The sequence below is a fragment of the Athene cunicularia genome (assembly GCF_003259725.1).
Source record: "Athene cunicularia isolate RWA chromosome 10 unlocalized genomic scaffold, athCun1 chr10_part1, whole genome shotgun sequence".
In the NCBI taxonomy this organism is placed as follows: Eukaryota; Metazoa; Chordata; class Aves; order Strigiformes; family Strigidae; genus Athene; species Athene cunicularia.
This window is the reverse complement of record NW_020799112.1, coordinates 23,000,700-23,025,969: the sequence shown is the minus strand read 5'-3', so window position 1 is coordinate 23,025,969 and position 25,270 is coordinate 23,000,700. Positions and strand designations below refer to the sequence as shown.

The window sequence follows — 25,270 nt, the reverse complement described above, 5'->3', positions numbered from 1 at the left end:
GGGCGCTGGAGCTCGTCAGGCGGCCGCCGGGGCGAGCTCCGGCGCTGGCTGTGGCTGTAGGTCTTGTGTGCTTCCCTCCTTCCCGGTGTTGTGCTGCCTTTAATGTCATCATGGATGTCGTAGTGGCCTTCTAGTGTTATGTTCCCAAGGAGAAACGAGCTGATACTTGATAAGCTGTACTTTGAAATTTTCATTTTGCCAGCTTAAACTCTTGCTATTATCGTTAGCGTTCCCTTCCTCTCCTCCAGCTTTAAGTGAAAGGTTTGTGCCAACGTGTTTTAGAAAATATTTCTGAGATAGAAAAAAATAATTGTTTGGTTCACTGACTTCTGCTGAAGTCAAATTGTCAAGCTTCCCACTGAAATACGTTAAAAACTGTATTTTTTGTCTCATTTAGGCTATTGAAGAGGAAGGAGGTGATCCAGATAATATTGAAATAACTGTTTCGGCTGACACACCCACCAAGAAACCAACTAAAGGCAAAGGTTAAGATCTGTCGATATACGTTATGTTCTTAAGCAGTTCTTGTTGCATATATCCCCTTCAGGAAGGTGGAACTCTGGCCTGTAGTTTGGATACAGTTGTGACTTTACTGCGATTGACTTCTGCCCTGTAAGACATCTTTTGCCTCGCTCATCTATTTTTGGTCACTATATATAGGCAATGTATAGGGATGCTGGATATATATGGAAAATGGGTGGGTTAAGAGATGTGGTAGGAGGTGGTGGCTGTACTACCCACAGATCCTCGGGACTTGTGCTGAGGCTGTGTAGATGCTCGGTGAGATTTTTGGAGAATGCTGTGTTAGCAGAGCTCCTGCACTGGGAGCGTTACAGGTGCAGAACTGCAGTGTAGCTCTGGTGCTGGATACAGGTACCTCTGTAGTGTTTGACTGTATCTGTGCAGCCACCAAGGCACAACTAAGGCTGTTTAGCCACGGGAAGATGCTGGACTTTGGCTGGTCATGAGCGATCATCAGTGGTAGGGGGCCACTGCCTGAAGAGGACTGTGTTGTGTGGCTTTATTAGCATACTTTTTACAGAAGACAGGATTTATAAATATTAATTTCCCGAATGGGCTATGAAGGCTCACTGTAAAGTGTCTGATTGAGAGATTTTTGGCTTTCTATTGTGAAAAATAATTAATTAGATGCTGTACGAATCTGTTTGGCAGTGACTGTGTGGGCTCTGTTTTCTTTTGCATAAGTATTTAAATACTGTTTTCCAAGTTTGGGTTCAGGGGATTTTTGTTTGGGCTTTTGTTTTCTGTTGTTCCGGGAACATCCCTGATCAAGTAATACTGGGAAAGGAAATCTGTTTTATGGATAGCGCTCTTCATTGAACATACATGCTAAGAATGCTCACACATGGGCTGTAGATGTTCGTACACGTGCTGTTTTGGAAATGATCAATCTTATACCACTGTCACTTGTCTTAGGCTGAGTTTTGTGGCAGAAGTGATTATTCATGCCTTTGGTGCTGTGAATGGGCAATTTAATAAAATGTATGTGCCTAGAAAGTTTGAATAACTTATCTCTATTTCTGAAACACTAGAAAAGTGAAAGGAGGTAAACTGTTTCACAATGTGGTTTCATTTTCTTCTGTGACATTACTTTTTTTCCTACTTTGGAAAGGTAACTTGCTTAAGAAAACTACATGGAAACTAAATACGGAAATGCTTCCACCATTTTTTGTGTAGAGATCTAAATTGCTACTTGTTCTGCTGCAATTGAATACTTCTCTTACCTGCTGCTTTCTATCCTCCTGTTCTCCAAACTAATATCATGATGTGCATAATGTTCTTCAACCAGCTTCTTTAGTTATATTATTTTGCATCTGCAAAGGTAGTTTGCCTGCTAGTGACGCTGCTGCCTGAGGCAGGGCTTCAGTAGTAGCTGTTCCTTGCCATTTTTTTCTGTGGAATTGATTCGTAAGGCATACATAGGACCTGTACGTTCCTGGTGAACTTCAGAATAAAATACGACCTTCATGAAGTTATCATCTGTTCAGTTTACAAGGCCAAGAGTTTTTCCTCATTACTTTTTGGATTGAGAAAGTTTTGTGCCGAAAGTATGAGAGGTTCATGCTATGTTAATCTTCAAATGTGGAACAAGAAAAACTCACTAATTCGTCTAGGGAAAATCTTTTTTGATCTTACTGTTTTCTTACAGCTAGAAGTAAAAAAATACTTCTTTTTAACTATTCTGTGCATGTGTTAACTGCTCATTCTGATGTTATCTCCTCATCTGGTGCCTTCTGCCAAAATATGTTACTAGTAACCAGAGAACATCCCTCAAAACTTAGAAATCTAGCATTTCAAAAATCCATTTCCTAATGTCTCTAGGAAACTTTCAAAGGCATGTGGGAGATGCATGCCCGTCAACTCAATTCAGTAAGACGGAACTTTTGTTTAAAATTTGCTCTCTTGAGCCTCCTTGTGCTTGTATACGCTCTTCACTACCAGAAATGTTACCTCCTTTATTGGTTTTGCTGGCAGATTGCTCTAGGCCTTTTGCTAATGCTTGCTTCCCCCACCTCACAGCTTCAGACTACTACTAATGGGTCTGTAATTATTTTACTGCTGTCCAGTAGTAAAATTAATGGCACTGCTAGTCCTATAGTATTTTTTTCTCCTCATGCTGTTACTGCTGCACAAGGAAGGATAAGAATATTAGATACTTGTTTACAAAGAAAATACAGCCTTAGAAAAGGCCAGGGAGTGGGAGTAATGGATAAACCTCCTCACAGCGGCCAGAGAGAGGTGAATGGGAGGGAGGAAGGAGCTTTCCCTTGTGAAAAATCACAAACTATGTCAGATGGCTGTCGATTTTAGATCTAAACGTCTTCTGTCGCCAGTTCTACTGCAACTCTTAAGGTCTGTGAAAAAAGTGAGATGTCTAATTCCCTAGCATTGTCTATCAGAAAAAACTTGATCTAGAATATTGATGCAGGCTGAATTAGAGCAGGAACAGTGTATGTGAGTGATATATGTGCTTTCCCTCTCATTGCTTTTTTTGGTGTGGGTTGACAAAAATGGAGAACAGGAATGAGACTGAGACTTGCTTTCATAGAAGAAGATTTTGTAATGGCCTGATAAATTGATTTATCAGCTGAGTATATACTGCAGTTTTTCACTGACCAGCTTTTGGCAATGATGGTAGAAAGCCAACTTGCTATGAGATAGGAAAGAAACGCCTATGAAACACTATGAGTAGAAGAAAAAGGCCTTGACTAAATGATTTGAATGTAGACCTTATTTCTCTCTTAAAACAAACAGCAGCTCGCCACTGTCCCATACCAAGTTCTGCAGCACAAGATACTGCATGAAAAAGGAGTCATACTTAATATAGGGCATTTACTGACTTACCCAAAATTGAGATAACATAGAGGGAGCCACGTGGGTCTTCGCTGGGAAAGTGTATGATTGGAGGATTTTGCATCACAACTTAAAGAATGCTTGCAGAAGGGTTCTGTAGTCCAAAAAGAATCAATCCTGTATGCAAAGTTAATAAAAATCTAACACTTCTTCCAGAAACTAATATATAATTCAATATTTGGGGTAAAGAACTGTAGAATAGCTTAACAGAAGAACTGTACAGATGAGATCAGTTGGTTTTGCCAATTAAAGTTTGAAAACTTAAAGATGGAACAGATACCAAGAGCTGCGTCTTAAAATTGCCTCAACTGTGCTTCTCCACCCTGGAATTTAGTAGCTATGGACAAATTTATCTTTTTGTAAAAAGATGACAGTTTCTGGAAAAAGCTGTTCTTTTCAAGCCTGAACATTCTGCTGCTTATTCTGATATCTAGAGGAAGTTACTTTACTGCTAGTATGAAATATTTTTCAAACTCTTTGGATGTGAGCAGTCCTTTGAACTATCTGTAGTCGGAAATACTGTAGCATACTGACACACCATAACTTGGTGATTGAAAGTTACTTTTCTGCCAAGTTTTGGAATTTAGTGTTGATGAAGAACAGATTTTTAGGCTAATCAATTTTAACTCCAGAGTATTAATGCTAGCAGAGATGTTTATTTGCTGCTTTTCAAGTTTCTAAGGCCAGTCAGACATCTACTATTTCGTGTCATAACAACCCCTCTGGTTTCAAACTGCATTTCCAGTTTGACAATACTGCTTCTAAGATCAAATGCTTACAGCTGACAGTGTGGCTGGCTTATGCTATTGCCGAAATAATTTTTATTTCTTCATTAAAACTGTTTAGTTACTTAGAAAAATCCCAACAGTCTTTGGAAAAAAATCCCAACAGTTGTACACTGCTGGCCTTCAAAAGGAGAGTGAAGTGTCAGAAGTAGTCTGTCACGATGTCGTCTGTCCTTCAGGAATGTTAAAATAACTATTTAAACAGTCCGTTTATTATTTCTCCTGAGTTGTTAACGTCTTTCACTGCAGTTCTGTGATTTGATTTCTGAAACACTGTGCTGTGCAGTGAGCTTGTCCAGAGGTAGATCAGAGTTCTGCCCAGTGAATCATCGCTGGAGAAGGATAGGGATTCTCAACTGCACAGAAAATGTTAGGGGCATAACATGATCTGTGGGGTGCTCGTACCAATGCCTTGATTTTAATCTTGAATAACGGAGTTTTCAATTTTTTTCTAAATACATTTTTTCAGAATAAATTTTCTAAATGAATGTTCTTCCTGAACTTTGACCTGCTTTTTAAAATTATTTTTTTAAGACAAGCAGGTAGCTTCTTTGTTGCTTCTTCTCAGGGACCAATTCTGTTGATCTGCTTGCAGTTGCTGAATAAAATAGTAAAGACTGAAAAGTGACTTTCCCAAATGTTGGCAGGGCGGTGGCAGTGTGTGTACCCTTACACGCAGTACCAGGCATATCTGTTTTAATTGACACACAAAGTAGGTTTGTTAATTTATTACCATTTCTAGGTATCTGACCAGTGGTTCTCAATCCCTACACATCAGAGTCATTCAGGTTGGAAAAGACCCTTAGAATCATCAAGTCCAACCCTCAGCCCTGCAAACTTTTAAATATTTCTATCAAGATTAAACCAGCTGGAGAGACCCTACTCTTTCTCAAGTGTTTTACTTAAGATAGAGTACGTTATGAGGAAATGAATACATTCTCCTTTTTCTGAGGAAAGATATATGTAAATTACTTGTAAGGAGAACAATAATTCTAAATTAGACTGTCTTCTTGCGTGTTAATGAGTAGATGATTTATAGAAAAGAATCTTTGGAGCGAGGGAACTGTTAAGCTAAAATTCCTGAACTCAGTATTGATGATAGAAATTTAAGATACAGTAAGTCATAATGAACACTTGAAAAATAACATGCAGGCTGAACTGTAGAAACACTGCATAGGTGGTTCTGATACTAGAAAGTTGTTTTCCTTGTTTGTGGTAATCATGCCTTATTGAAGGAAGATATAAACGGTGTACAACTGTAGGTAAGGCTTTCATGTGCCCTCAGATAGGAAGAAGTAATCTTGCCAAATGCTTCCTAAGCAGTTTCATTAAGGTGGGGGTGAGTGATATCTCTAATGAGCTGTACTAGAAAGTGTTATGGAGATTTAATCATATGATTACAAATGATGGCAAATCTTATGATCAAGTCTGATTTTTCTAGAGGGTAAATCTTTGCAAAGTATATCCTTTCTAAAAACCATAAACTACTAAGAGCAGTGTCCTGCAGAGGCTGTAGAAGACTTAAGTATTCTTTTTACCATGATACCATTTAAGAATACAGAAATATAACAGGATATTTTACTTTTGTTAATATAGTGGCAAATTATACTACTCAAATTGCAGCAGACCTCTTAACTAAATAATGTTATGAAGAGATGATTCCATTGTAAAGATTTTTCTCTCCCCTCCTTCTTGCCTCCTGTCCTGTATTTTTGATGAATCTTTAGCATCAGGTACAATATAGAACCATGTTGGGGGTTTCAGCGGGAGTACCAGAAGAAATGCAAATGCAGATTCTTCCAGAACTTTGAGTGTGTCATTCTACTTTTGCATGAGATGTGGATGTCTAGTGTATTTAAGACTTGTCCAAAATGCACTCTTCTATAATTCTGTATACACTCAGCATGAATTTCTCACGTAGAGGAACATGAATAGGTAGAACAAGCTTATGCTACTATAAGGCTTGTAAATAAGTTTAAAGCTAAACCTTCATTATATCAAACCAACACTTTAAAGATGTTCTAAATCATCATCTTACTTCTAAGGAGAATATTCATTCTCTATGTAAATAGTCCGTTGCAATTGTATGGTGTGTAGCAATTGCCATTGCCAGGAAGGGGATTGAGCCTGGCTCGTAAAGGAGTGCTAACATCCCAAGGTAAATTACTATCTGTGGTGTTAGGTTTGTGGGGAGTGCTGCTTACGCCACTAACACTTCCAACAGCCACTGCATGGGGAAACCTGTACAGAAATTTTATATGTTGAAAGCTTGTGTGATTTGAGACCTGCTATGCCTGTTGTCTGCAGAAGGTCCAGCTGTTCTGACTGTGATTGTTAACATATATTTTAATCCCAGTTATTTTCTTCAGAGTGATACCGGTCTTGAATAAATTCACAGAAACAGTCCATTTCTGAAAGGAGTTTGTTGCAATCTGATTTTAGTTATGTGAAATTGAGCCAAGCGTGCCTTTCAGTAGCCTGTTGTGGATGAGTATCAGTGTGGAAAAGCTTTGCATTTCTGTGGATACTGGCTTTTTGGCAAGTTACTGTACCAACATCTGAAAACCGTCCTTATAGAAGCTTGGAAGTGCCGCTTTTGAACAATGTCACTCTAGCCAGATCAAAGTACCCCGAAACACAGAACGAGGAGGGAAAGCAAACTTCTTACTCTGACTTGAAGCTGAACAGCAAAGGTCATTGTTCAGGTTTCCTTATGCCTTGGTGTACCTCTGGTACTCAGAGTAAATGGGTCTTACTGCAGACAGACAGACTAGAGAAGGGCTAATGAAAACACAGATACAGACAGCTTCATTACTGAAAGGTATAACTTCCTCTTGATGAGGACATGTCAATAAAATACAGTTTTCTAGCTGCTGTTGCAGAATGTTGAGACTAACAATGTAGTTTTGTCAATTTTTTTTTTTTCTTGTTCCCTATAAAGTCTGGGTTCTAGTTTACCTGCCAGATTTCCTCAGTCAAAATGAGTGAATTTAAATAGCTTTCATAATAGTATATGCTAGATAGTTGCTAAGTATGTCTAGCATCTGCTCTGTGTTTGCCTGTCTCTGTGTATGCTTAGCTGGATATGGGATACAGGGAAAACTTGGTGTTTCAGGTTTAACAAACTAAAGAACTGCAATGCGAGAGGGGTAAAACAGAAAACAGTTGGATGTATGTAGAAATCCTTGCTATTTCTTGCTGCTTTTTATCTATATTGAAGATATCTGTGGCTGTGGATCATATCACAGAATGCTCAAATAGTAATAAAAAATTTGGGTTAGTCTTGCTTTTGGGCATCAGCTGTCCTGCGTATCAAAAAACTTTTCCAGTGTAAGTGTGCTCCTCCTTCTGAGGAAAGCTAGCTTCCCTGAGTATACCTGTGCTGCTGGCTTTTTGCACCAAGATCTCATAGATCTATTGCATTACAAATATAAAACAGGAATGTTTTGTTTTAAATGAAGTAAAACCAGTGGCCAAGATGTTTTTATGCCAGATGTCTTTATGTGTAAAAGACAATATGCTGTATATGGGAGTACTGTCTGAGTACCACCTGCCAGTGAAATGAATAAAACCAACTGGAATCTAAGTAAAATCAAACCAGCAGTCTCTCTTCTTACCCTGTAGCTGAGCAGTTTCTGGCTTTGAAATGCAAGTTAAGAACGGTATATGACTATGGAAATTAATTGCTGACAAAAATTGACTATTCCAGCTAGCAGAAATGTTCATACTATTTCAAACTTTGGCTTTTTTTTTTAAATTATTATTCCTTTTGAATATCTATAAAATTGATTTAGCTATTCATTAGAGAATGAAGGGGTGAGGGAAGAGTTGATGTCAAAAAATAAAATGTTAAGTGCTGATCATGACTGCCATCTCGTTTACATCTTGAGCTACTGAAAACCATTGCATAGGCTAGTCTTTGATAGGATGGATCAGAGACATATAATGCTATACAAAGGTGTGGGGTTTTGGAGATATTTGTATCTAGTGTTCTCTGATCTTGTTTTTGCAGAAGATTAAGGAAATGCAAATGATTCCAAAGCAAACTATGTCCAGTAGTTATTTCCACAGAGGCACCTTTATTAGAGAAAAGTGTGCCTGTGCTGGAAGAATAGAATTCTTCAATGGAACATGCCTTTAGTACAGTAAAGAACATGTAGAAAACCCAAGTGCTTCACCTGGCTCAATTCTTCTGGTAATTGTTCTCTCTGGTGATGAAGAGTACTGAAAAAGGTGGCATGGAGAGGCTTGCAATTGACATACTTGTGGATACTCAAAAGCGTAGCTAGGTAAAGCCCTGAGCAATCTGATCATATTTGGAACTTAGCTCTGCTTTTCAGCAGGAGGCTGGGGGGACTAGATGATCTTTAGAGGTCCCTTTTAACCTAAGTTGCTCAGTGATGCTAATTATCCTTTATAAGTGATTATCCTCAGTGATGCTAAAGACCTTTCCAAAGTCTTAAGTCATAATGTCTAGTTAACTCCAGTGATTCTAGAAATGTGCAGTTTAATGTTACCCTGAATTCCATTATCACTCAGAGTAGGAGGATTGGTGTGAAAATCACTAACTTGGATGTAACTGCTTGTTTATGCAACAACATTAATTGTTCATGCTCTCTCAGCTGATGTTTATTTCTCCTTACCTTAAAAATACTCAATTTGGGAGGGTTATATTGAACAGTTCAGATAAACTAGAGCGTATAAAGAATAATAAATAAAGGCCCAACACATAATCAGTGTTGAAAGAAAGTCTGCTGTATGTGGCAGCTCTAGTCATTAGCTTATCCTGTCATTTCAGGTAAAAAGCAGGAAGCTGATGAATTAACTGGTGATGCTTCAGTTGAAGATGATTCGTTTGTCAAGGTAATAAAAGTATGTACATTTTTTCCCCAGTTTGTATTTAAGTTTAATATTTGGCTCTTTCTACCAAAGAAAGCTTTCATTTTTTTTTTGAGCTAATTTACGTGGAAATCTGGAGCATTGTGTGAAGGTGTGGGGTTTTTTAAACATGCTATAGATTTTTAATATGGGTGTGATATAGTATTTTGCAGAAACAGTGATTCTAGCAGTGATTTTTTTTCAGAATATAGCTAATACCCGTAGTTATGACAAATATTTGTTGTTCACACCAAAAGGAAAGTGAATTGGAGACTCAAGATGCAAGTGATCAAGACGGAAATGATGAATTAAAGGACTTCAAAGAATCTGTTGATGATGAGAACTTGAATTCTAAAGAACTACTATCTGCAGAAAAGAAAAGATACCATGACCTGGAGCCAGCAGAGACAACAGAAGATGCAGAAAAGGATTCTGAAAGTCAGGTACTTTGTTGTATTTTACATGCATTTTTATCAGCAAAGGGTACATTTTCCTTAGCATGTTTGTATTACTAGGAAGTCCAAACTAGTTTCAGTTTGTCTTGGAACGATAATTCATACCTTTTTTTTTTTCTTTCCCTTCTCCTTGACTTGTGTTTGAATAGTTCTGAAACAAATGTGGCATTGATTGATAAAATTCTACTGCAGTCCATGCAGAGTTCATAAGTGGTCCTTTTCCTTGGTACTAGTTGTGACACACGTAATCTGAACACTGAACTGAAGGATGCAAGTCACGAGAACTGCTCATTGATGTTCACCTTGCTGAGTGTGTACCCACGTAACTAAAATATTTCCGAGTTAACCGGATCTCTTGACTCTCAGTGTTTAAGTGTCTAACAAGTAGTTTGCTGAGCAAGTCGCTTTTATGTTCTCATAGGAAAATGAAGGTCAAGATGTAGAAGATTACACTTTTCCAACTGTCCATGTAAGTTCCAAATCAGTTCCATTAAGCTGATTTTCATGTCTTTTTAGTTGGAAAAGATCACTTTAGACTGAATTTTTGTTCCAGCATTCATCTTAGAGTCAGATGATGTAATACAGTAAAGGTGAACAGCATGGGAAGCTTTCGTTCATATTTTTTTTATAATGCAGATAATTGTGATTTTTCAAATCAGATGTCCTATTCAAATGCAAACTCCCATCTACAGTTTGGGAGTATTCAGCACATAGACTTAGCAAGGAGTATGTTTCAAACTCTCTTAAAAGTCCTGTAGAAGGCTGTGCCAAATGGTCATATAGTATCTATAGCCTATTCAGGAGTTTAGAACTCCTGTTTTAAGGTAAAAGTTTGCCTTGGGAGAATGTTTGCAGGGGTGTGGTTGGTTGGTTGGGGTTTTTTGTTGCTAATACCTAATGTCAGTAACATCTTTGAAGTTCAGAAATTCATTCTGTATTGCATGGAATTGATGTTGGAAAAGGGACATCTCATACATCATGTCTTGCTCTATGAGGCTAATGATAAACAAGTAAATACCTGTTGAAATCACCATTTCATTTTTAAGTACTTAGTGGAGGATGTCTGCCTAGTTTCTGACTTCTGTCCCAAGCTTTTAAAGCTAGTGATTGCTTGCTTGCATCTCATCGAAAGCAGTGGTCAGCAGTGTGACATCCATTCTGAAGGGTTCAGCAAGATGAAGGACATTTTAGAAATGTCCTGTTGAGTTAACAGGGGGGAAGAAAATAGCTGTGTGTTCCAACCAATTGCAAACTGCAAGTGTTGCAAGTAGATACCAGTGAAGTTTCATCCAATTTTTCAGTAGTTTGACAACGGATATTCATGGGCTTGGTTTCTAGATCATCTTTTTTTTGGAAGCAGTTTTTCATTCACTGATTTGCTTTCATGGGATAGAAATTCTGTGGAAAATATGAACTGTTCTGCTTAAAGTAGGAGATATTTAGTCTTGACTTCCTTTTCTTGCAGGATGGTGAAGATGAAGAAAATGAGAAAGGTATGTTTAAAGTTTAATAGAGTTCAGAGATCTCTAGTCTGGTAGAGCAGACAACTTTCTCTTGTAATATTCAGTCTCTTTACTAATACTAGGCTTGTCTCCAGTACTAAGTATCAGTTGTCTCCTTATTAAGCTCAGCACCTGGAATCACTGCAGTCAGTGGGTTTATTTCACTCCTAAGAGTTATTTTACTCTTAAGAGTTGATTACAGTACTGATCAGTTACTGTGGTGGATGTATAATATGGCTGTAATACTATGATTCTTAATGAAAAAACATAGTATTCAAGGACTCTGATTTTAATATACGGTAAGTCTTGATGCAAAAACTTCCAACTTGCACTGCAGTAACTGATGTTTGAGTGAAATGATACACCCTTACACTGAAATTGAGCACCCACAATGTATGGACCGTCATATGCTTGGCTTACTGTCACTTGGAAATACCATTGTATATAGGATGGTAAAACAAGTGTTTGGGAACCTGTGGAGTGGCTACCTTTTCTTAAGCTGTGCTCATTTAGTGAAACTATAGAAGGAATGTAATGCATTTGGGCAAACAGACTTCCTGGACAGAAGTCTTAAGGATTCTACGTATTGTGGACTGGAAAGGACATGGGACACCATCACTTTACACAAGATGGAATAAACACATTACTGAAGTTACAGGATAAAACTACAGACTTCATGTGTACGAGGGACCCTATGGCTGAAGCATCTCATCTGTGCAAATCCAAGAACACGATTGGAGATGCCTGTGTGGGACTGAGATGGAAAAGTCTGTCCAGTGGATGAAGACTGAGAACCATTTGTCTACGAACTCTGGATTAAAGCTCACCTGTCTGTGTTCTGCAGCAGCCCTGTACAGCTTGCTTGACTGCCAAACAACTGTTAGAAAGGAAAAGCAAAAGAGGACACCAGTGGGGAAGACTGGCTGAAATTCTCCAAGACTGTAATTCTTTCGGATTTGGGAAGGTTAGAAGTCCTAGAACCAGGAAGATTCAAAGACAGATTAAATCAAACTGTGAGCATCCAAAGCAACTATTTTCTTCTGGAACGCTAAATCCTAAACTGAAAAATGGATACTTATGAAGAACGGGTATCTCCAGGATGGAACCATATTCTCCCTCCTAATGTTTTGGTATTTGTCTCTAGAAAATGTGTTTTGCCATGAAGAATAAGTGATCCTGGGTAAAGGATTTATATTTGTGTTAATACACCTTGTGTTTTTTTCTAACCTTCCATCAGTGCTAATAACTGGCTTTGTATTTTCTAGGTCCTATTCTAGCTTATGCATATGAAATTGTTTAAACTTCTTGTTTTGCCATATTTATTCCTGTTAAATCCTCTTAGATAAAGCAGGTTCTGGTGATGGTACACAAGAAGTATCTAAACCTCTTCCTTCAGAAGAAAGCCTAGCTGAGGCTGATCACACGGCTCATGAAGAGATGGAAGCTAACACCTCTGTGAAAGAAGCTGAGGATGATAACATATCGGTTACAATCCAGGCTGAAGATGCCATCACTCTGGATTTTGATGGTGATGACCTCCTAGAAACAGGTAAAAATGTGAAAATTACAGATTCTGAAGCAAGTAAGCCAAAGGATGGGCAGGATACCATTTCACAGAGCCTGGAGAAGGAAAGCAAGGACTATGAGATGACTGAGAACCATAAAGATGGTAAGAAGGAAGACTGCGTGAAGGGTGATCCCGTCAAGAAGGAAGCCAGAGAAAGTTCAAAGAAAGCAGAATCTGGAGACAAAGAAAAGGATACTTTGAAGAAAGGTCCCTCGTCTACTGGGGCCTCTGGTCAAGCAAAGAGGTTTGTTTTTCTATGTCAGTTCTTTACGATACTGAGTACCAGCATTCAATAAGATCACTCTACATTAAGGGGGTAGCAGCAAGAATCTTATAATTAGTATCCTATGCTCCTGCCTATAGATTTTTTTTGACCGCCATAAGTTACTTTTTAAAATTCAAGATCTTCGTATAGACACTATGTCCTACTGATTGCATTGTCGAATTGTCAGCATTTATTTATTTTTTTCAAATTGACGATTTTCTTAAATGTCCTTGTGATGATGGTAATGAACAGCTATCAGTTCTAAGAACACAAAATGAAGTCAAGTCCCCGTCCTGAAATCTGGAGAAGATTGCCATATATCCACTGAATAGAGTTGTCAGAAAATCTAGATCTTCAGGCATCTTGGGGAAAATCAGTGCAAGAATCCATGAGGGAATCATTTGTTCAAATATACAGTCTAGCCCTTTTTTATTTTTATTTTTTGAAATGTTAACTTGTCTATTAGTATTAGTAGTATAAAATGCAACACTTATCAAATTCTGTATTTTCAATTTTCTTCTGATTTTTAATTTGCTTCTCTAGCTCTACTAAGGAATCTAAGGAAAGCAAGACAACGTCAAAGGATGATAAAGGTAACTATTACAAATTTAGGGTAGTATTGTCTTGTTTGAGAAATTGCTTGCCACATGCTAAAACAGCTTATATAATTGAACTCGTCCATCTGTAGTAAATTGTGCTAGAGGTGCAGTAGTTATTAGCTATATGTATGTGTTTATATTGTTTCTCCTTATGCCAGATTCTTTGTCAGATTTAAAATTTTTATTCTAAAGACTCAATGAAAATATAATTCTCCTCTTCCAAAATACTTTTGAGAGCAAATTCCACTTTGTTTTCCAAGTCTTTGTTTTGATGAGAAGGTGTAATTTTCAGATAAGCCTGCTGTAAGTTACTTAAACCAGTTTAAGTTATATGCAGAACACGCAAAAATTAATTGTGAGTGCTTAAATGTAACGTCAATGAAAGTTTTTGTCGTCTTTTTAATTCTAGCTCATTTTTAACTAAAGTGAACTCTCAGACCAGGTATAACAGCTGAGATGCCAACTAGCAAAATTGCAACTGTGGCTATTTAATGCATTAAAGTTAGACCTGTTTGTCTACATGGGAGTTCCCATCTGTTACTGTAAACCCCTGTATTATACAGATTCACAGAGTGGAGCTCAAGAGCATGTTAATGTCACCAGTTATACTGATGCTTCATAGCTGAACAAATGCATTTGTATAAGCTCAGGTGTCTCCTTATTTTGCTCTGCCAAAAACCTCTGTCACAGAACCTCTTGTGTATCACTAATGGATGAATGAAACTTTACCTGATGAATTAATTTCTGAGGAGAAATTCTTGTGACAGACATAACTTGGTGTTCTGTAGATGTGTGTCCTTTCATGATAGTTACATGCTTACAATTAAATTAAATGAAGATACAGCAAATCTGCTGTATTCATGTAGCATATATAACTAACTGCCATAAGGCTGTCTTAAAATACATAGCCAAAGCCAGTATAGTGGCTCTTTAATGATATTTTAAGAGTGTTGTGGTTTATCAAGATACCTGGAATTATCAAGATAATCCCAGTGTGACGATAACTGAGTTTTGTTGCCTTCTGCTCTTGGTTCATCTTGATGCATTGAAGAAGGAAAAAACTACCCTTTTTCCTCAAGGAGGATAAATTCTGTTTTAAAACTCTACATACCACCAGATTTTCCAGCTGTTCAGCTGGAGGTCCATTCTGGTCTTGCCTGTATGACTGGCTAGGTTTTAACATACTCAAAAGCAGTTCGTACATGTAGCAGCAAACAAAACCAAGCAGAACTAAATAAGACGAGACTAAAAAATGTTGGGAATAAGATTACATGTGCTTAGTTCTATGTTGTTGCAAAAATGGCTGATGTGGGGGTGGTGGTGATTGAGGCACATGATGTTTTTCCAGCTTTTTAGTATTTTCCTTAATATGTGGGAAATCATTTTGGTGGGTTACATCCAGTTCTCCACCCAGCAGTATTTTTAAAAAGCTGCTCTGGATGGAGGGCAGATACTTGAAGAAGCTGTGGAAATGACCACGTTCTTCTGGAGGCTAGCATTAACCAACTCTCTATCTACCTTTTTGCCATCTCTTGGGTACTGTGAGTAAAGATGTACTGATGAAGAACAAATGTTGGGTGCTAAAAAAAAATGGTTTTTGATGGACATTATTGCTAAGAACTGGAAGTTGAAACTAGATGTACACACTCAAATGAGGGGTAAAGCATGCCTATAACAAATTGTATTAGTTTTTTAGCTCTTGTCATTTGGGTATGAGTTAGCCAAGCTGTTGGTCTCAATACATGGGAAAATGAATGAAATCTTATGGCATATATTTTTTTTATATAGAAGTCTTTTCAAGAAAGGTAACCGGATAAACAGTTACTTAAAGGTAACAGGCTAAGTTTCTCTTTTCAGCAACAGTTCAGTATTCTTGGTACCTTTGTCTCCTTAATTTTTTGGCTGTTTTGTGAAACTTGTTTCAGGAAGTACAAGCAGTGTTAGTGGTAGCAGTGGAAGTTCAACTAGAAACCTGTGGGTTAGCGGACTGTCTTCCAACACAAAAGCTGCCGACTTGAAAAATCTCTTTGGCAAATATGGAAAGGTATTTCATGGGGTGTGATGCCATGTGTTGTGTGTGTCTCCTTCCCATCCTCTATTCAATTACAGAAATGGAGTGGTACTTGATTTAAATAAAAGTCTGAGAGGAAATGGTCTAATTGGTGTAATCTAAAAAACTCAGTACTTTCAGCATCTAAAGTAAGAGTGCCTGCTTACAGGAAGAACTGTGTGTTAATTTTATAAGAAATTTTCTTCCTGTGGAGATTAGATGCAAAAGAAGTGTCACAAATATGAATGGTCAGGACTGGCTTTAAAAAAACTCTTTATAATTAAATAAATGATGGCTGTGTTCTCTTGCAGTGACTGTATTTAACCATGAGTGTAAGATAATGTGGTAACCAGTAAAATTTTAATATAAACAGTCTTTTCTAGAACCTGCTGCTTTGGGAGACTTTAAAAATGTGTTCTTTAAAATGTGTTCTGAGGGCTTGTGAATGGAAAAATAGGTAAAAACTATCATTTATGTCTGTTCCTTTAGGAACTCACTCTTCTAATGACTTAATGAATTTCTTTACAGGCTGCTTAAAGTAAATCTATTGTCCTGGATTTTGGTTTAATTCAACATACAAGTTCCATAGACCAATGCAGAATCCACATAAGCTAAGCAGTCTTCTGAGAACAGTTTTTGTGGCAATTGTTCTCCTTTTCTCAAAGGAGTTGCTGATAACTGTGAATTCATAGTGTTTGTATAAGCCTGTGCCTATGACATTAGTGCATCTTGAACTAGTCAGAACCTTGGCACTGTGAATACCAAGGATGTGTGCTGATTATTGGATATCTGATTCTTATAATTAATTTAGGAGGTGATTTTATTTAATGCCTTCGCAAGTGTTGAAACCTGAGAGTGTATTTTGTTGAAACTTCCACTTCTTGGACTGTTTTAGCTGTAAAGATGCTGGTACCTGTATTTATTTAGCTTCCCAATTTTAAATTAATTGGGAAATACTTAATTTCTAAATGAGCGTACCATTATAGGCTCCTAGAAATATAAAATTGTTTCATTAGAGCATCACTACATCAAGAATACTGGCTCCAGTAGTTACAGAAATTCTGTCAGGGAGCAGGAACACGAAGCTTAATGCTTTCTCAAGAAGCAGGTATCAAAGAGCTAATTTGCTAAAATTGCTTAATGAACACATTTGCTAGATGCCTTTGAAGAACTGGCTCACTTATTAAGTTACTACATAGTACTGTTTTCCTGCCATTGGCAGCTGCTGACTTGTTTGTGGGGTTCATCTGTCAGAGATGAACCATCAAATTCATATCAGTGGTGTTTCTGTGAATGAATTTTGAGGGTAACTGTCAAAAGAAGCATTTAGATCATATGCCTGAGGTTGTGGCTGGTCAGGACAGGCTGTAAACATTCATATGCCTTGATGTGAAAGCTGGGATGAAGTTCCCAAAGCTGCAACTTGCCATGCAGTTACCTGCTTTGGAAGACTTGGCATGTCAGTCCTTCGAGTGGGGTGGGTTTTTCTGTTGCTGTTGGGCTGGTTCTTGTTTTTATATGTTAGGGTAAAAATATTATTGGAATACCATTGCTTCCTTACTAGAACTGTCTCAAAACCTAAATTTTACCTGTTTATGTAGGTACTTGGTGCAAAGGTGGTCACAAATGCACGAAGCCCAGGGGCAAAATGTTATGGCATAGTAACAATGTCTTCTAGTACAGAAGTGGCTAGATGTATTGCACACCTCCATCGAACAGAGCTGCATGGACAACAGATTTCTGTTGAGAAAGTAGGTTTAATAAGACAAAAACCTTTCCCAGAATAGACCATCTTATGCAAGAATCTGTATTAACCTGCTTGCTTCTGGAAAAAACATATAGGTGAAAGGTGATCCCTCCAAAAAGGAGTTGAAAAAGGAGAGTGATGAGAAATCTGGTTCGGGTAGAAGCATGGGAGATAAGAAGACCACATCAAGTGATAAAGCCAGCAAGTAAGAAACTTCATGTAGCTTCTGAAGCTGTAGAACTCCTTTTAAGTTGAATTTTCCTCATTGCATTTGTGTGTTTCTTTCCTAACAAGAACTCCATCAACCAAAAAAGAAGAAAAGAAATCTGAGAAATCTGAAAAAAAAGAAAGTAAAGAAGCCAAGAAAACAGAAGGTAAAGATGAGAAGAGTGATAATGGAGCAAGTGGCCCTAATCAAGAATCCACTAAAAAAAATGAAGACAAGAAAAGAATAAGTATGCAATATAGCCATGTTTCCTCCTGTTGAATATCTGTGTCTGATTTGTTTTGGGGGCATGTTTTTGCTCTTACTGGAAACCAGACAATTATACACCTGTTCTTTTTCTAGACTGCAGTAACGTATTATTTTAGAGCTGATGTAAAAGCTTCCATATTTTATATTACTACTTAATTACAGAGATGTGCTGGTATGCTTCTCCTGCCAGTAACAATTCAGTTTAGAGATTTGGAAATTTCTCTAAGGAGAATTTTTTTTTTTTTTTTTTTCTCCCCCATTCACTAGGTGGTAAAAGCCCAGGTCAAGTTGTAGTTTTAGACCAAACAAAAGGAGACCAAGGCCACACTAGGACAGTTAGAAGGGGAAGGTTTGATAAAGTAAGTATCTATAGATTTAATGCAATCCTTACCTGGTTTGATACTACCTTACAGTTGATGTTTTCAGTGAAGAGTCAAACTGTTAAGTTTAGACAGAAGCTTTGTATGCTTTGGAATAGCTAAGTAGTTAATGATACCTGAACATAGCATCCAGTGATCTCCCTATATGAATGAGACTTCCGAAATAACCATTGTAATCTCTATCTATAGCCACCGATATTGAGGAACAAAGAGCGTATTATTCAAGATAAAGTGAAATTCAGGGAATACAGGGGTAGAAAGGATATCTTGCCTTTTGAAAAGATGAAGGAACAGAGATTGCGAGAACACATGGTTCGATTGGAAAGAATACGACGAGCTGTTGAACTCCGAAGGTAGTAATTCAACTTTTTGCTAAAGGCTATTTTATACATTAATTGATCAGATACTATATTTAGAAACCTAATCAGAATGCATTCTGTCAAGCCTTTTACTCAGATGTTAAAGTCTGGGACTCTCCCTAACAGTATCTTTATATGAATTAATAGACTCCAATATCCTTTGTTTAACCTTTTAATAGTCATATATGTACAAATACAGCTTAGTGCTTGTTATGGGGGGTGTATCTCATCAGCATTACTGCATGCCAGTCTTCTTTTTGAAAAGATGAGAAGCTGACCAGGAGATGTGGCCAGAGAAGGTGTTTGGGTTTTTTCAGTTGTTTTTTAAACAGAGAACTGCTGTATATCTAAATGAGAAATCAAGCATAATACAATCTTGTCCCTTTAAATAAAAGGACTGAAGTGCTACACTGTTCTATTTTGCTCTTTTCATATTGCCAAAAGTTTGCAAAGGGTAGTCAGGTGACTTGTGTTGTTACCTGGATTTCTCTAAACGAGGGAATTCTCATCAAGAATAAAGCTTAAAGGAAAAAAATGCCTTTCTTCCTTCTTGTAAGATGTACTATAGGAGCTGGGAAGAAGAAAGCAAAATGAGGCTGTTGACAAGTGTACCTAACCTGTAAAGTCAGAGTAGTCATGTTCTTCTCTTATTTTTGGAAAGAAAACAAGTTCTTGAAGAGGACAGGAGCTAAAATAGCATTAATTTTTAAGACCTGAATCATATTCTTTGTTAAGCTGGTATTAACGTCTGACAGATGACAACATAGAAATATGAATCTAGTGTAAAATACATCGGGAATGATGATTCTTTATATAACTCTTCTGTATCTGTTGTCTGCTTAAATGGTTCTGTAGAATATGATAAGACCAGTTTGGCTACTTGGGACTAAAAGGAGTGGACTCCTGATACCAGGACTTCTGGCAAGAGCTTACTCTCAAATAGTTGTGGTGTGTTTTTTTTTTAATGTCTATGCCTAAGGTGATGTTAGTTTTGGATGAGAAAATTTTTCAGATGAGTTTCTGCTACCTCTTTCTTTTTTTCTTTAGGAGAAGAGAAATTGCTGAGAGGGAGCGTCGTGAGCGAGAACGCATACGAATAATGCACGAGCGGGAAGAATGCTTGCAGAGAGAAAGGGAACGACTGGAAATTGAAAGGCAAAAACTAGAGAGGGAAAGGATGGAACGGGAGCGTTTGGAAAGAGAACGTGTTCGTATTGAACAGGTGGGCATATATTTTGGACTGTAGTGCAATATCATGTTGGAGTATAACCCAGTTTGCACTTGTGGTGAATTCTTCTCTTCACCCTTCCATCCAGCCCATAAAAGAACCCACCAAATATTACCTGATCCATCATGTACAATAACTGTAATCTTTATCTTCTGTCTGTGACTTGTGAGTACTTTGACAAATTCTTCCTACTGATTTATGTGGCGGCTGTATGTATCTGTTTCTAAAACTGAAATACAGCAGATCATATTGCCCATACTAGTCTTGCACAATTTTACTAGATTTTTCCTAGAGAGTATCTCTGCAAACATAATGAGATGTGTTTCTGGGCAACAAATACAGTAGCAATACAAGAAATGAACTGGAGATATTTCTGTCTTAACAACCAATAGCTTCTCTAGATCTAGCATGCTTACGCAGTCTTTAGTCTTAGATGCTATCCAAGGATTAATTATATGGGATAATTGGTGGTTTTCAGTTAAAGGCTGTTAATTCTGTGTACTTGCTAACTGTTCTGTAGGTATCTGCAGTAGAGAGCAGTTCTGTTCCTTGTGTTGACTCACCCTTCCCTTCCATGGCAGGAACGTCGAAAGGAAGCCGAGCGCATTGCTCGGGAAAGGGAGGAACTTCGGCGGCAGCAGCAGCAGCTTCGTTATGAGCAGGAAAAGAGGAATTCTTTGAAACGTCCACGTGATGTAGATCACAGGTAATCTAATTCTCAAACCACTGTTTTACGGCACTGATTAAAAAGAAACAGCTACCAGAGCCTTGTCGGACTTGAAAATGCATTTGTACCTGAAACAAGTCTTGACAGAAAAACTGGATTTCCAGTATCTGTTTTTGACACCAGCTTATGCCAAGCATGAAGCACACCTTATCTGTAAGAGAGTTTGGGAATAAGAGAAGCATCTTGTGAATTAATTCTCCTTGTTCAAAAAAGAGCATGACATGATTCAGTGCCTTTGAGAAAAGCTGCTGTTCTGCCTTAATGGTTGAAATTTCTAGCTTCTACTTCTTAAAGAATTCACATTTTTCATTAAGTAGGTGGTTCAGGAAGTCAGTGTGATGGCTTTTCATTTTTATTGAAGCTGATGACATCTGTCAGTTGCTGTTTGAGCCACATTTACTGAACTGGCTTTGACATTTATTTGATTACAAGAATAGGACTGAGACCTTAACCGTAAAACTGACGTATCAGTGGTACAGTAGAAGATGAACGTAAGCTGTCACGGTAGATACACTAGCACAATACTAATATTTTTTCACAAGAAGAATAAAAAAACAGCTTCATTTTTCAAGGCTACTGATTATATGCTTTAGTATCTCACATTCTTGCCGTAGAGACTCTGTACCTTAATGTTTCTAGTAAGCAAGGCTGTGACGTTTCCTACAGTATCATTTCCTGAGAAAGCTGTTCTGGGTTGTGGCTGGTTTGGGAGTGTGTGTTGTTTTTTGTTTTGTTTTTTTTTCCCCGGAGGGCAGCTTTTTTCCTAGAAGACTGTTTTCAAGGCAGAACTTTGCTACGGTGGTGTTTTTGTTGGGGTTTTGTTTGTTTTACACTGCCTAACACATTATACTATTGCTCAGATTTTAGTACATATTGATATTTGTCTCTTTAATTTGCACTTTGAAACAGAGGGGTGTTCTGTTTTTTCCTTATTTTGTTCACTAATATTTAAAGAGTCTACCTTTTTTAGTGGCTTTTTCAAAGGCCAAATGAGAGTCTTTAAAAGACAACTGACTCCACAATTTTCTGCATATTAGGCCTTGATTTGGATATATGTAACTGATGAGGGTTCATTTGTTTTGGTTAAAGGAGAGATGATCCTTACTGGAATGAGAATAAGAAGATGGCTCTTGATACAGATGCACGTTTTAGTCACAGTTCAGATTACAGTCGCCAGCAGAACAGGTTTAATGACTTTGATCACAGAGAACGGGGACGATATCCAGAAGGTTCTTCTGTTCCATCATCATCTTTTGATAGGTAAGTTTAGATAACTCTTAACTGTTCAAACTTTGAAATGGTGGTAAAAGCTTTATACAGCTCTGAATGCAAGAGAATTGCAGTAGGGTCCCAACAGTTCTTGTGTCTTCAGGATTGGTTGTTTATGTCATGGAATCTTGTCCACTTTTCTCTAAGGATGTTAAATTAGCTGCCTGGTGGTGTTTTTCTGGGTGACATTTGGAAAGAATTTTTGCTGTTGTTCCCCTTTCACATCTAGTCATAAGTGGGTTACAATGGATTGGGTGTGTCCTACTTGGCAACTTACCCCCTTAAGAAGTAAGGCTAAAAGCAACTGATTTAATGAGAGTTTAAGCATTACTTGCATGAGTCCCACTCATCAGGATCCATGCAACTGTGCAGTAAATGTTGGTTCCAGATCCAAGTTCATGCTTATCTCCATAACCAGCTATAAAATTAAGACTATGTAATTGTAGGTTCTGGACTTCTGTTGCTGTAAACTAAGACTTTTCTAGCTGGCTCAAGAAATAAACTGTTTCCCCTGCTTCATGCTAGACAAAAAGGAGACCCTACTACTGCTTAAATTATACTGACCAACATGTGCACAGATAAACTTATAAAGAAATGTTAAACTGGCTGTAAGAACTCAAGCTCAAAATGACAACTGTAGAAGTGAATATAATTTGGGGTGGGAAGGATCTTTTGAGATACATACCACATAGATAGTAATAAACATGTAATAAACCAATGAATAATATTTTTGTGTACTCGCACATGTGCTTACCTGTGCTGAGAAATGGGAAAGCGGCAGACAAGCAAATGACTTTTTCCTACTTTAACCACTTAGGCGAGAACGTTTCGTAAATCAAGGTGAAGCAAAAAAGACTCGCCCAACAGCACGAAGAGAAGAGCCCGGGTTTGAGAGATACCCCAAGAACTTCAGTGAGTCCAGAAGAAATGAACCACCACAGCCCAGAAGTGAACTTCGAGATTCAGACAGGCGAGAAGTGCGAGGAGACAGAGATGAAAGAAGAACAGTGATAATTCACGACAGACCTGAAATACCACATGGTCGACATCCCAGAGAGACCGGTTCAAATCCGCCAAGGCAAACAAACTGGAAGGGCGAGGGAAGCATAAGCACGGACAAACGGGACGGCAGGTAAATTGCTGGCCAGCCAACAGACTAAGGAGGGTACTGATGCTTGTACAACTTGTCCACAGTAGCAGTTCCTCAAGAATTGATGTGTAAAGAGAAAACAGAACCCCTCCTAAAAAATGGCAAAGTCACTTTCCAGAAGCATTAAGGTTGTTTGTAGGTGGTCATGTGTGCTAAACCTCACCTCTGAACTCGATGCTGACTCCCAGCAGTCTGTTCTTAATCGTGTGTAGCAACATAGAGTGAGGAGGCTTTTGGGCAAGAATGCAGATGTAAACAAATAACAGCTAGGGTTTAAATATTTCAAGCACCACATAGATATGAAAGAATGCTTCCAAGAAGCTAACTGCACATTGCTAGGAACCTGAAAAACAAAGGAATCTTTGAAGTCTACTATGTGTGCTATGACTTGGTACCAATTCTATTATACTGAAACCAAAATTTTGATAAAAGCAATTTTTACAGAGGTGAGAGGCCAGATCGATCAGGAAGAGAAGTGTCTGGACACGTGAGAGGGGCCCCCCCTGGCAGCCGCAGCAGTGCTTCTGGCTATGGGAGCAGGGAAGGAGAACGAGGCGTGATGGGAGAACGAGGTGGAGGACAGGTGAGCCACCTTGTGTTTTGTGCATGAGACTGGAAAATGCCAAGTTGTGCTGGAAAAATGACTATGGCAGCATATAAATCTTTACCCAAGCATGCTAGCTGTTTTCAAGTTAGCTTTCTTTGTTTTAAAGGTTCTTTTTTGTTGTTAATAAGCCAAGAAGTTGTAGAAAACATACTCAATTCTTTGTTTAGCATTTTTCAGGTAGATCAGAACAATACCTGAATGAGTTCCTGATGAGGCTTTTCAGAATCTGTCAGCTTGTATTTTCAGGGTCTTATCCTCACCCTGCCTGCTCCTTCCAGTGCAATTGGTGATTGTGATCTGTAACATACTACTGAGAGAAAAACTTGCTGTTAAGACTCGTCTTAACTCCATACTATGGATCCTGCAGCATTTGAGAAAACACTGTGTTTCTGTAGCTATGTGGAACTTGTTTGTCAGCAATTCTATAAGATCAGGGCAGAATTGGGAGCCCAGTATGAGATCACAGAACTTCACTCCCCTCATACTCAATCAGTAACTGCAAATTAGTTTCTTTTTATTATATGGAGTTTAACAGGACCCTTTAAGTATGGGTTAGCTGCCTACAGACTGAAATCTTGAAAGATGCTCGACTTCTGTATATTATATAAGCTGTAAGCTTAACTTTCTTGCAAAGCTCCTTTTCTGTTGGTTAACACACTATGCCTCCATGTGCCAATGCCAGCCAGTTCTGACACTGTCACTTTCTCACTAGCACTACGAGGACAGACATGTCGTGGAACGCCACAGCCGTGAAACTGGACCAAGAAAAGAATGGCATGGACCTAGTTCTCAAGGAAGTGGCTATCATGACACCAGGAGAATGGGGGATGGCCGTGGAGGAGGTGGCATGATGTCTCCACATACAAGGTACAAAAAATCGCTCCTTCCTCTCCATTCCCTGCTCCGGTCCCAAAGCTGTGGCTGTGCGGGGCAGCAGGGCAGGGAGGGTGGGAGGGGTCTTGCACAGACCTGACCTTCCGCCAGCGCCTGGCTCCACAGCTCTCCTGGCGCTGGAGGCAGCGCTGCCCACCCATGCAGCAGAGTGGCTTCTTCCAGAGGTGCCTCTTAGGTGGTTTCAAGTCTCTTCTGAGACTTAGTTTAACAGTTGAGTGATGTCAGATGTCACTGTGTTATCACCTGTGTGCAGAGAGCTTAGATATTTACCATAACTTAACACTTTTTTAAACTCTTTGTTTCCAGTAACTCTTCACCAATTAATAGAGTTGTACAGATCACAGGCAATTCCATGCAGAGGGGAAGCGGCTCAGGATTTAAGCCCTTTAAAGGTGGACCTCCACGAAGATTCTAAGATCTACAGCTGCTTGGTTTCAAGATAACTTATTGAAATCTCTTGTAAACTTTCTCTGATTAAAAACAGGAAATCTTGTCTGGAAGTCCTGGTTAAATTTTTTTAATTTAACATGATTACTTTCCTCTCAATTTTGGAGGCATTTTAATAGTTACGTTGTAATTTTCGATAGTTTTTGTGTATCTTTGATAAGCATTTTCCCTGAGGCACTAGAGCTGTGTAAAAACGAATTGGAACCAAAATATTTGTTAATCCTGTATAAAATAATAGTTTGCAGCTGTGTGCTAGTAGTTTAATTTACCAACATTAGCTCTGTGGTGTCATGCTTTAAAGTTAGCTACTTATCACAACATACACAACTATAACCTCCATTTTGAAGGTTGTCCAGGCTATTATCTCTGCTTTCTAATTTGTAGAGAAATAAGATTGTTCTTTCATTACTGGGTATTATGTAACCTATTTTTGCAGAAGGTACTGTTACATTGAGTGCATTTATGTGTATTCTTGCAAATGTATTCTTTTGAAATAAACCTTCATATTCTG

The 25,270-nt window shown here is 38.3% G+C and overlaps 1 protein-coding gene across 1 annotated transcript; it reads left to right on the top strand.

The window, feature by feature from the left end:
- Window positions 1-460: 460 nt before the first annotated feature.
- SLTM (SAFB like transcription modulator) lies at window positions 461-25,270 on the top strand. The gene is made up of 20 exons (XM_026856460.1): window positions 461-485; window positions 8,959-9,023; window positions 9,296-9,481; window positions 9,915-9,962; window positions 10,959-10,986; window positions 12,338-12,806; window positions 13,371-13,420; window positions 15,352-15,470; window positions 17,078-17,227; window positions 17,319-17,428; window positions 17,518-17,597; window positions 17,966-18,057; window positions 18,268-18,431; window positions 19,485-19,659; window positions 20,247-20,371; window positions 21,482-21,652; window positions 22,479-22,793; window positions 23,244-23,394; window positions 24,131-24,285; window positions 24,619-25,270. The coding sequence occupies exons 6-20, from the start codon at window positions 12,433-12,435 to the stop codon at window positions 24,725-24,727; spliced, it is 2,340 nt and encodes a 779-aa protein (XP_026712261.1). The 5' UTR covers window positions 461-485; window positions 8,959-9,023; window positions 9,296-9,481; window positions 9,915-9,962; window positions 10,959-10,986; window positions 12,338-12,432; the 3' UTR covers window positions 24,728-25,270.

What these genes read in the sequence shown, in the direction of transcription:
- SLTM (XM_026856460.1), top strand. Translation starts at nt 12,433, where the DNA reads ATGGAAGCTAACACCTCTGTGAAAGAAGCTGAGGATGATAACATATCG. An exon ending in AGAAGCCAAGAAAACAGAAG is followed by an intron (nt 17,598 to 17,965) that starts GTAAAGATGAGA and finishes CCCATTCACTAG; the next exon opens with GTGGTAAAAGCCCAGGTCAA. An exon ending in AACGTGTTCGTATTGAACAG is followed by an intron (nt 19,660 to 20,246) that starts GTGGGCATATAT and finishes CTTCCATGGCAG; the next exon opens with GAACGTCGAAAGGAAGCCGA.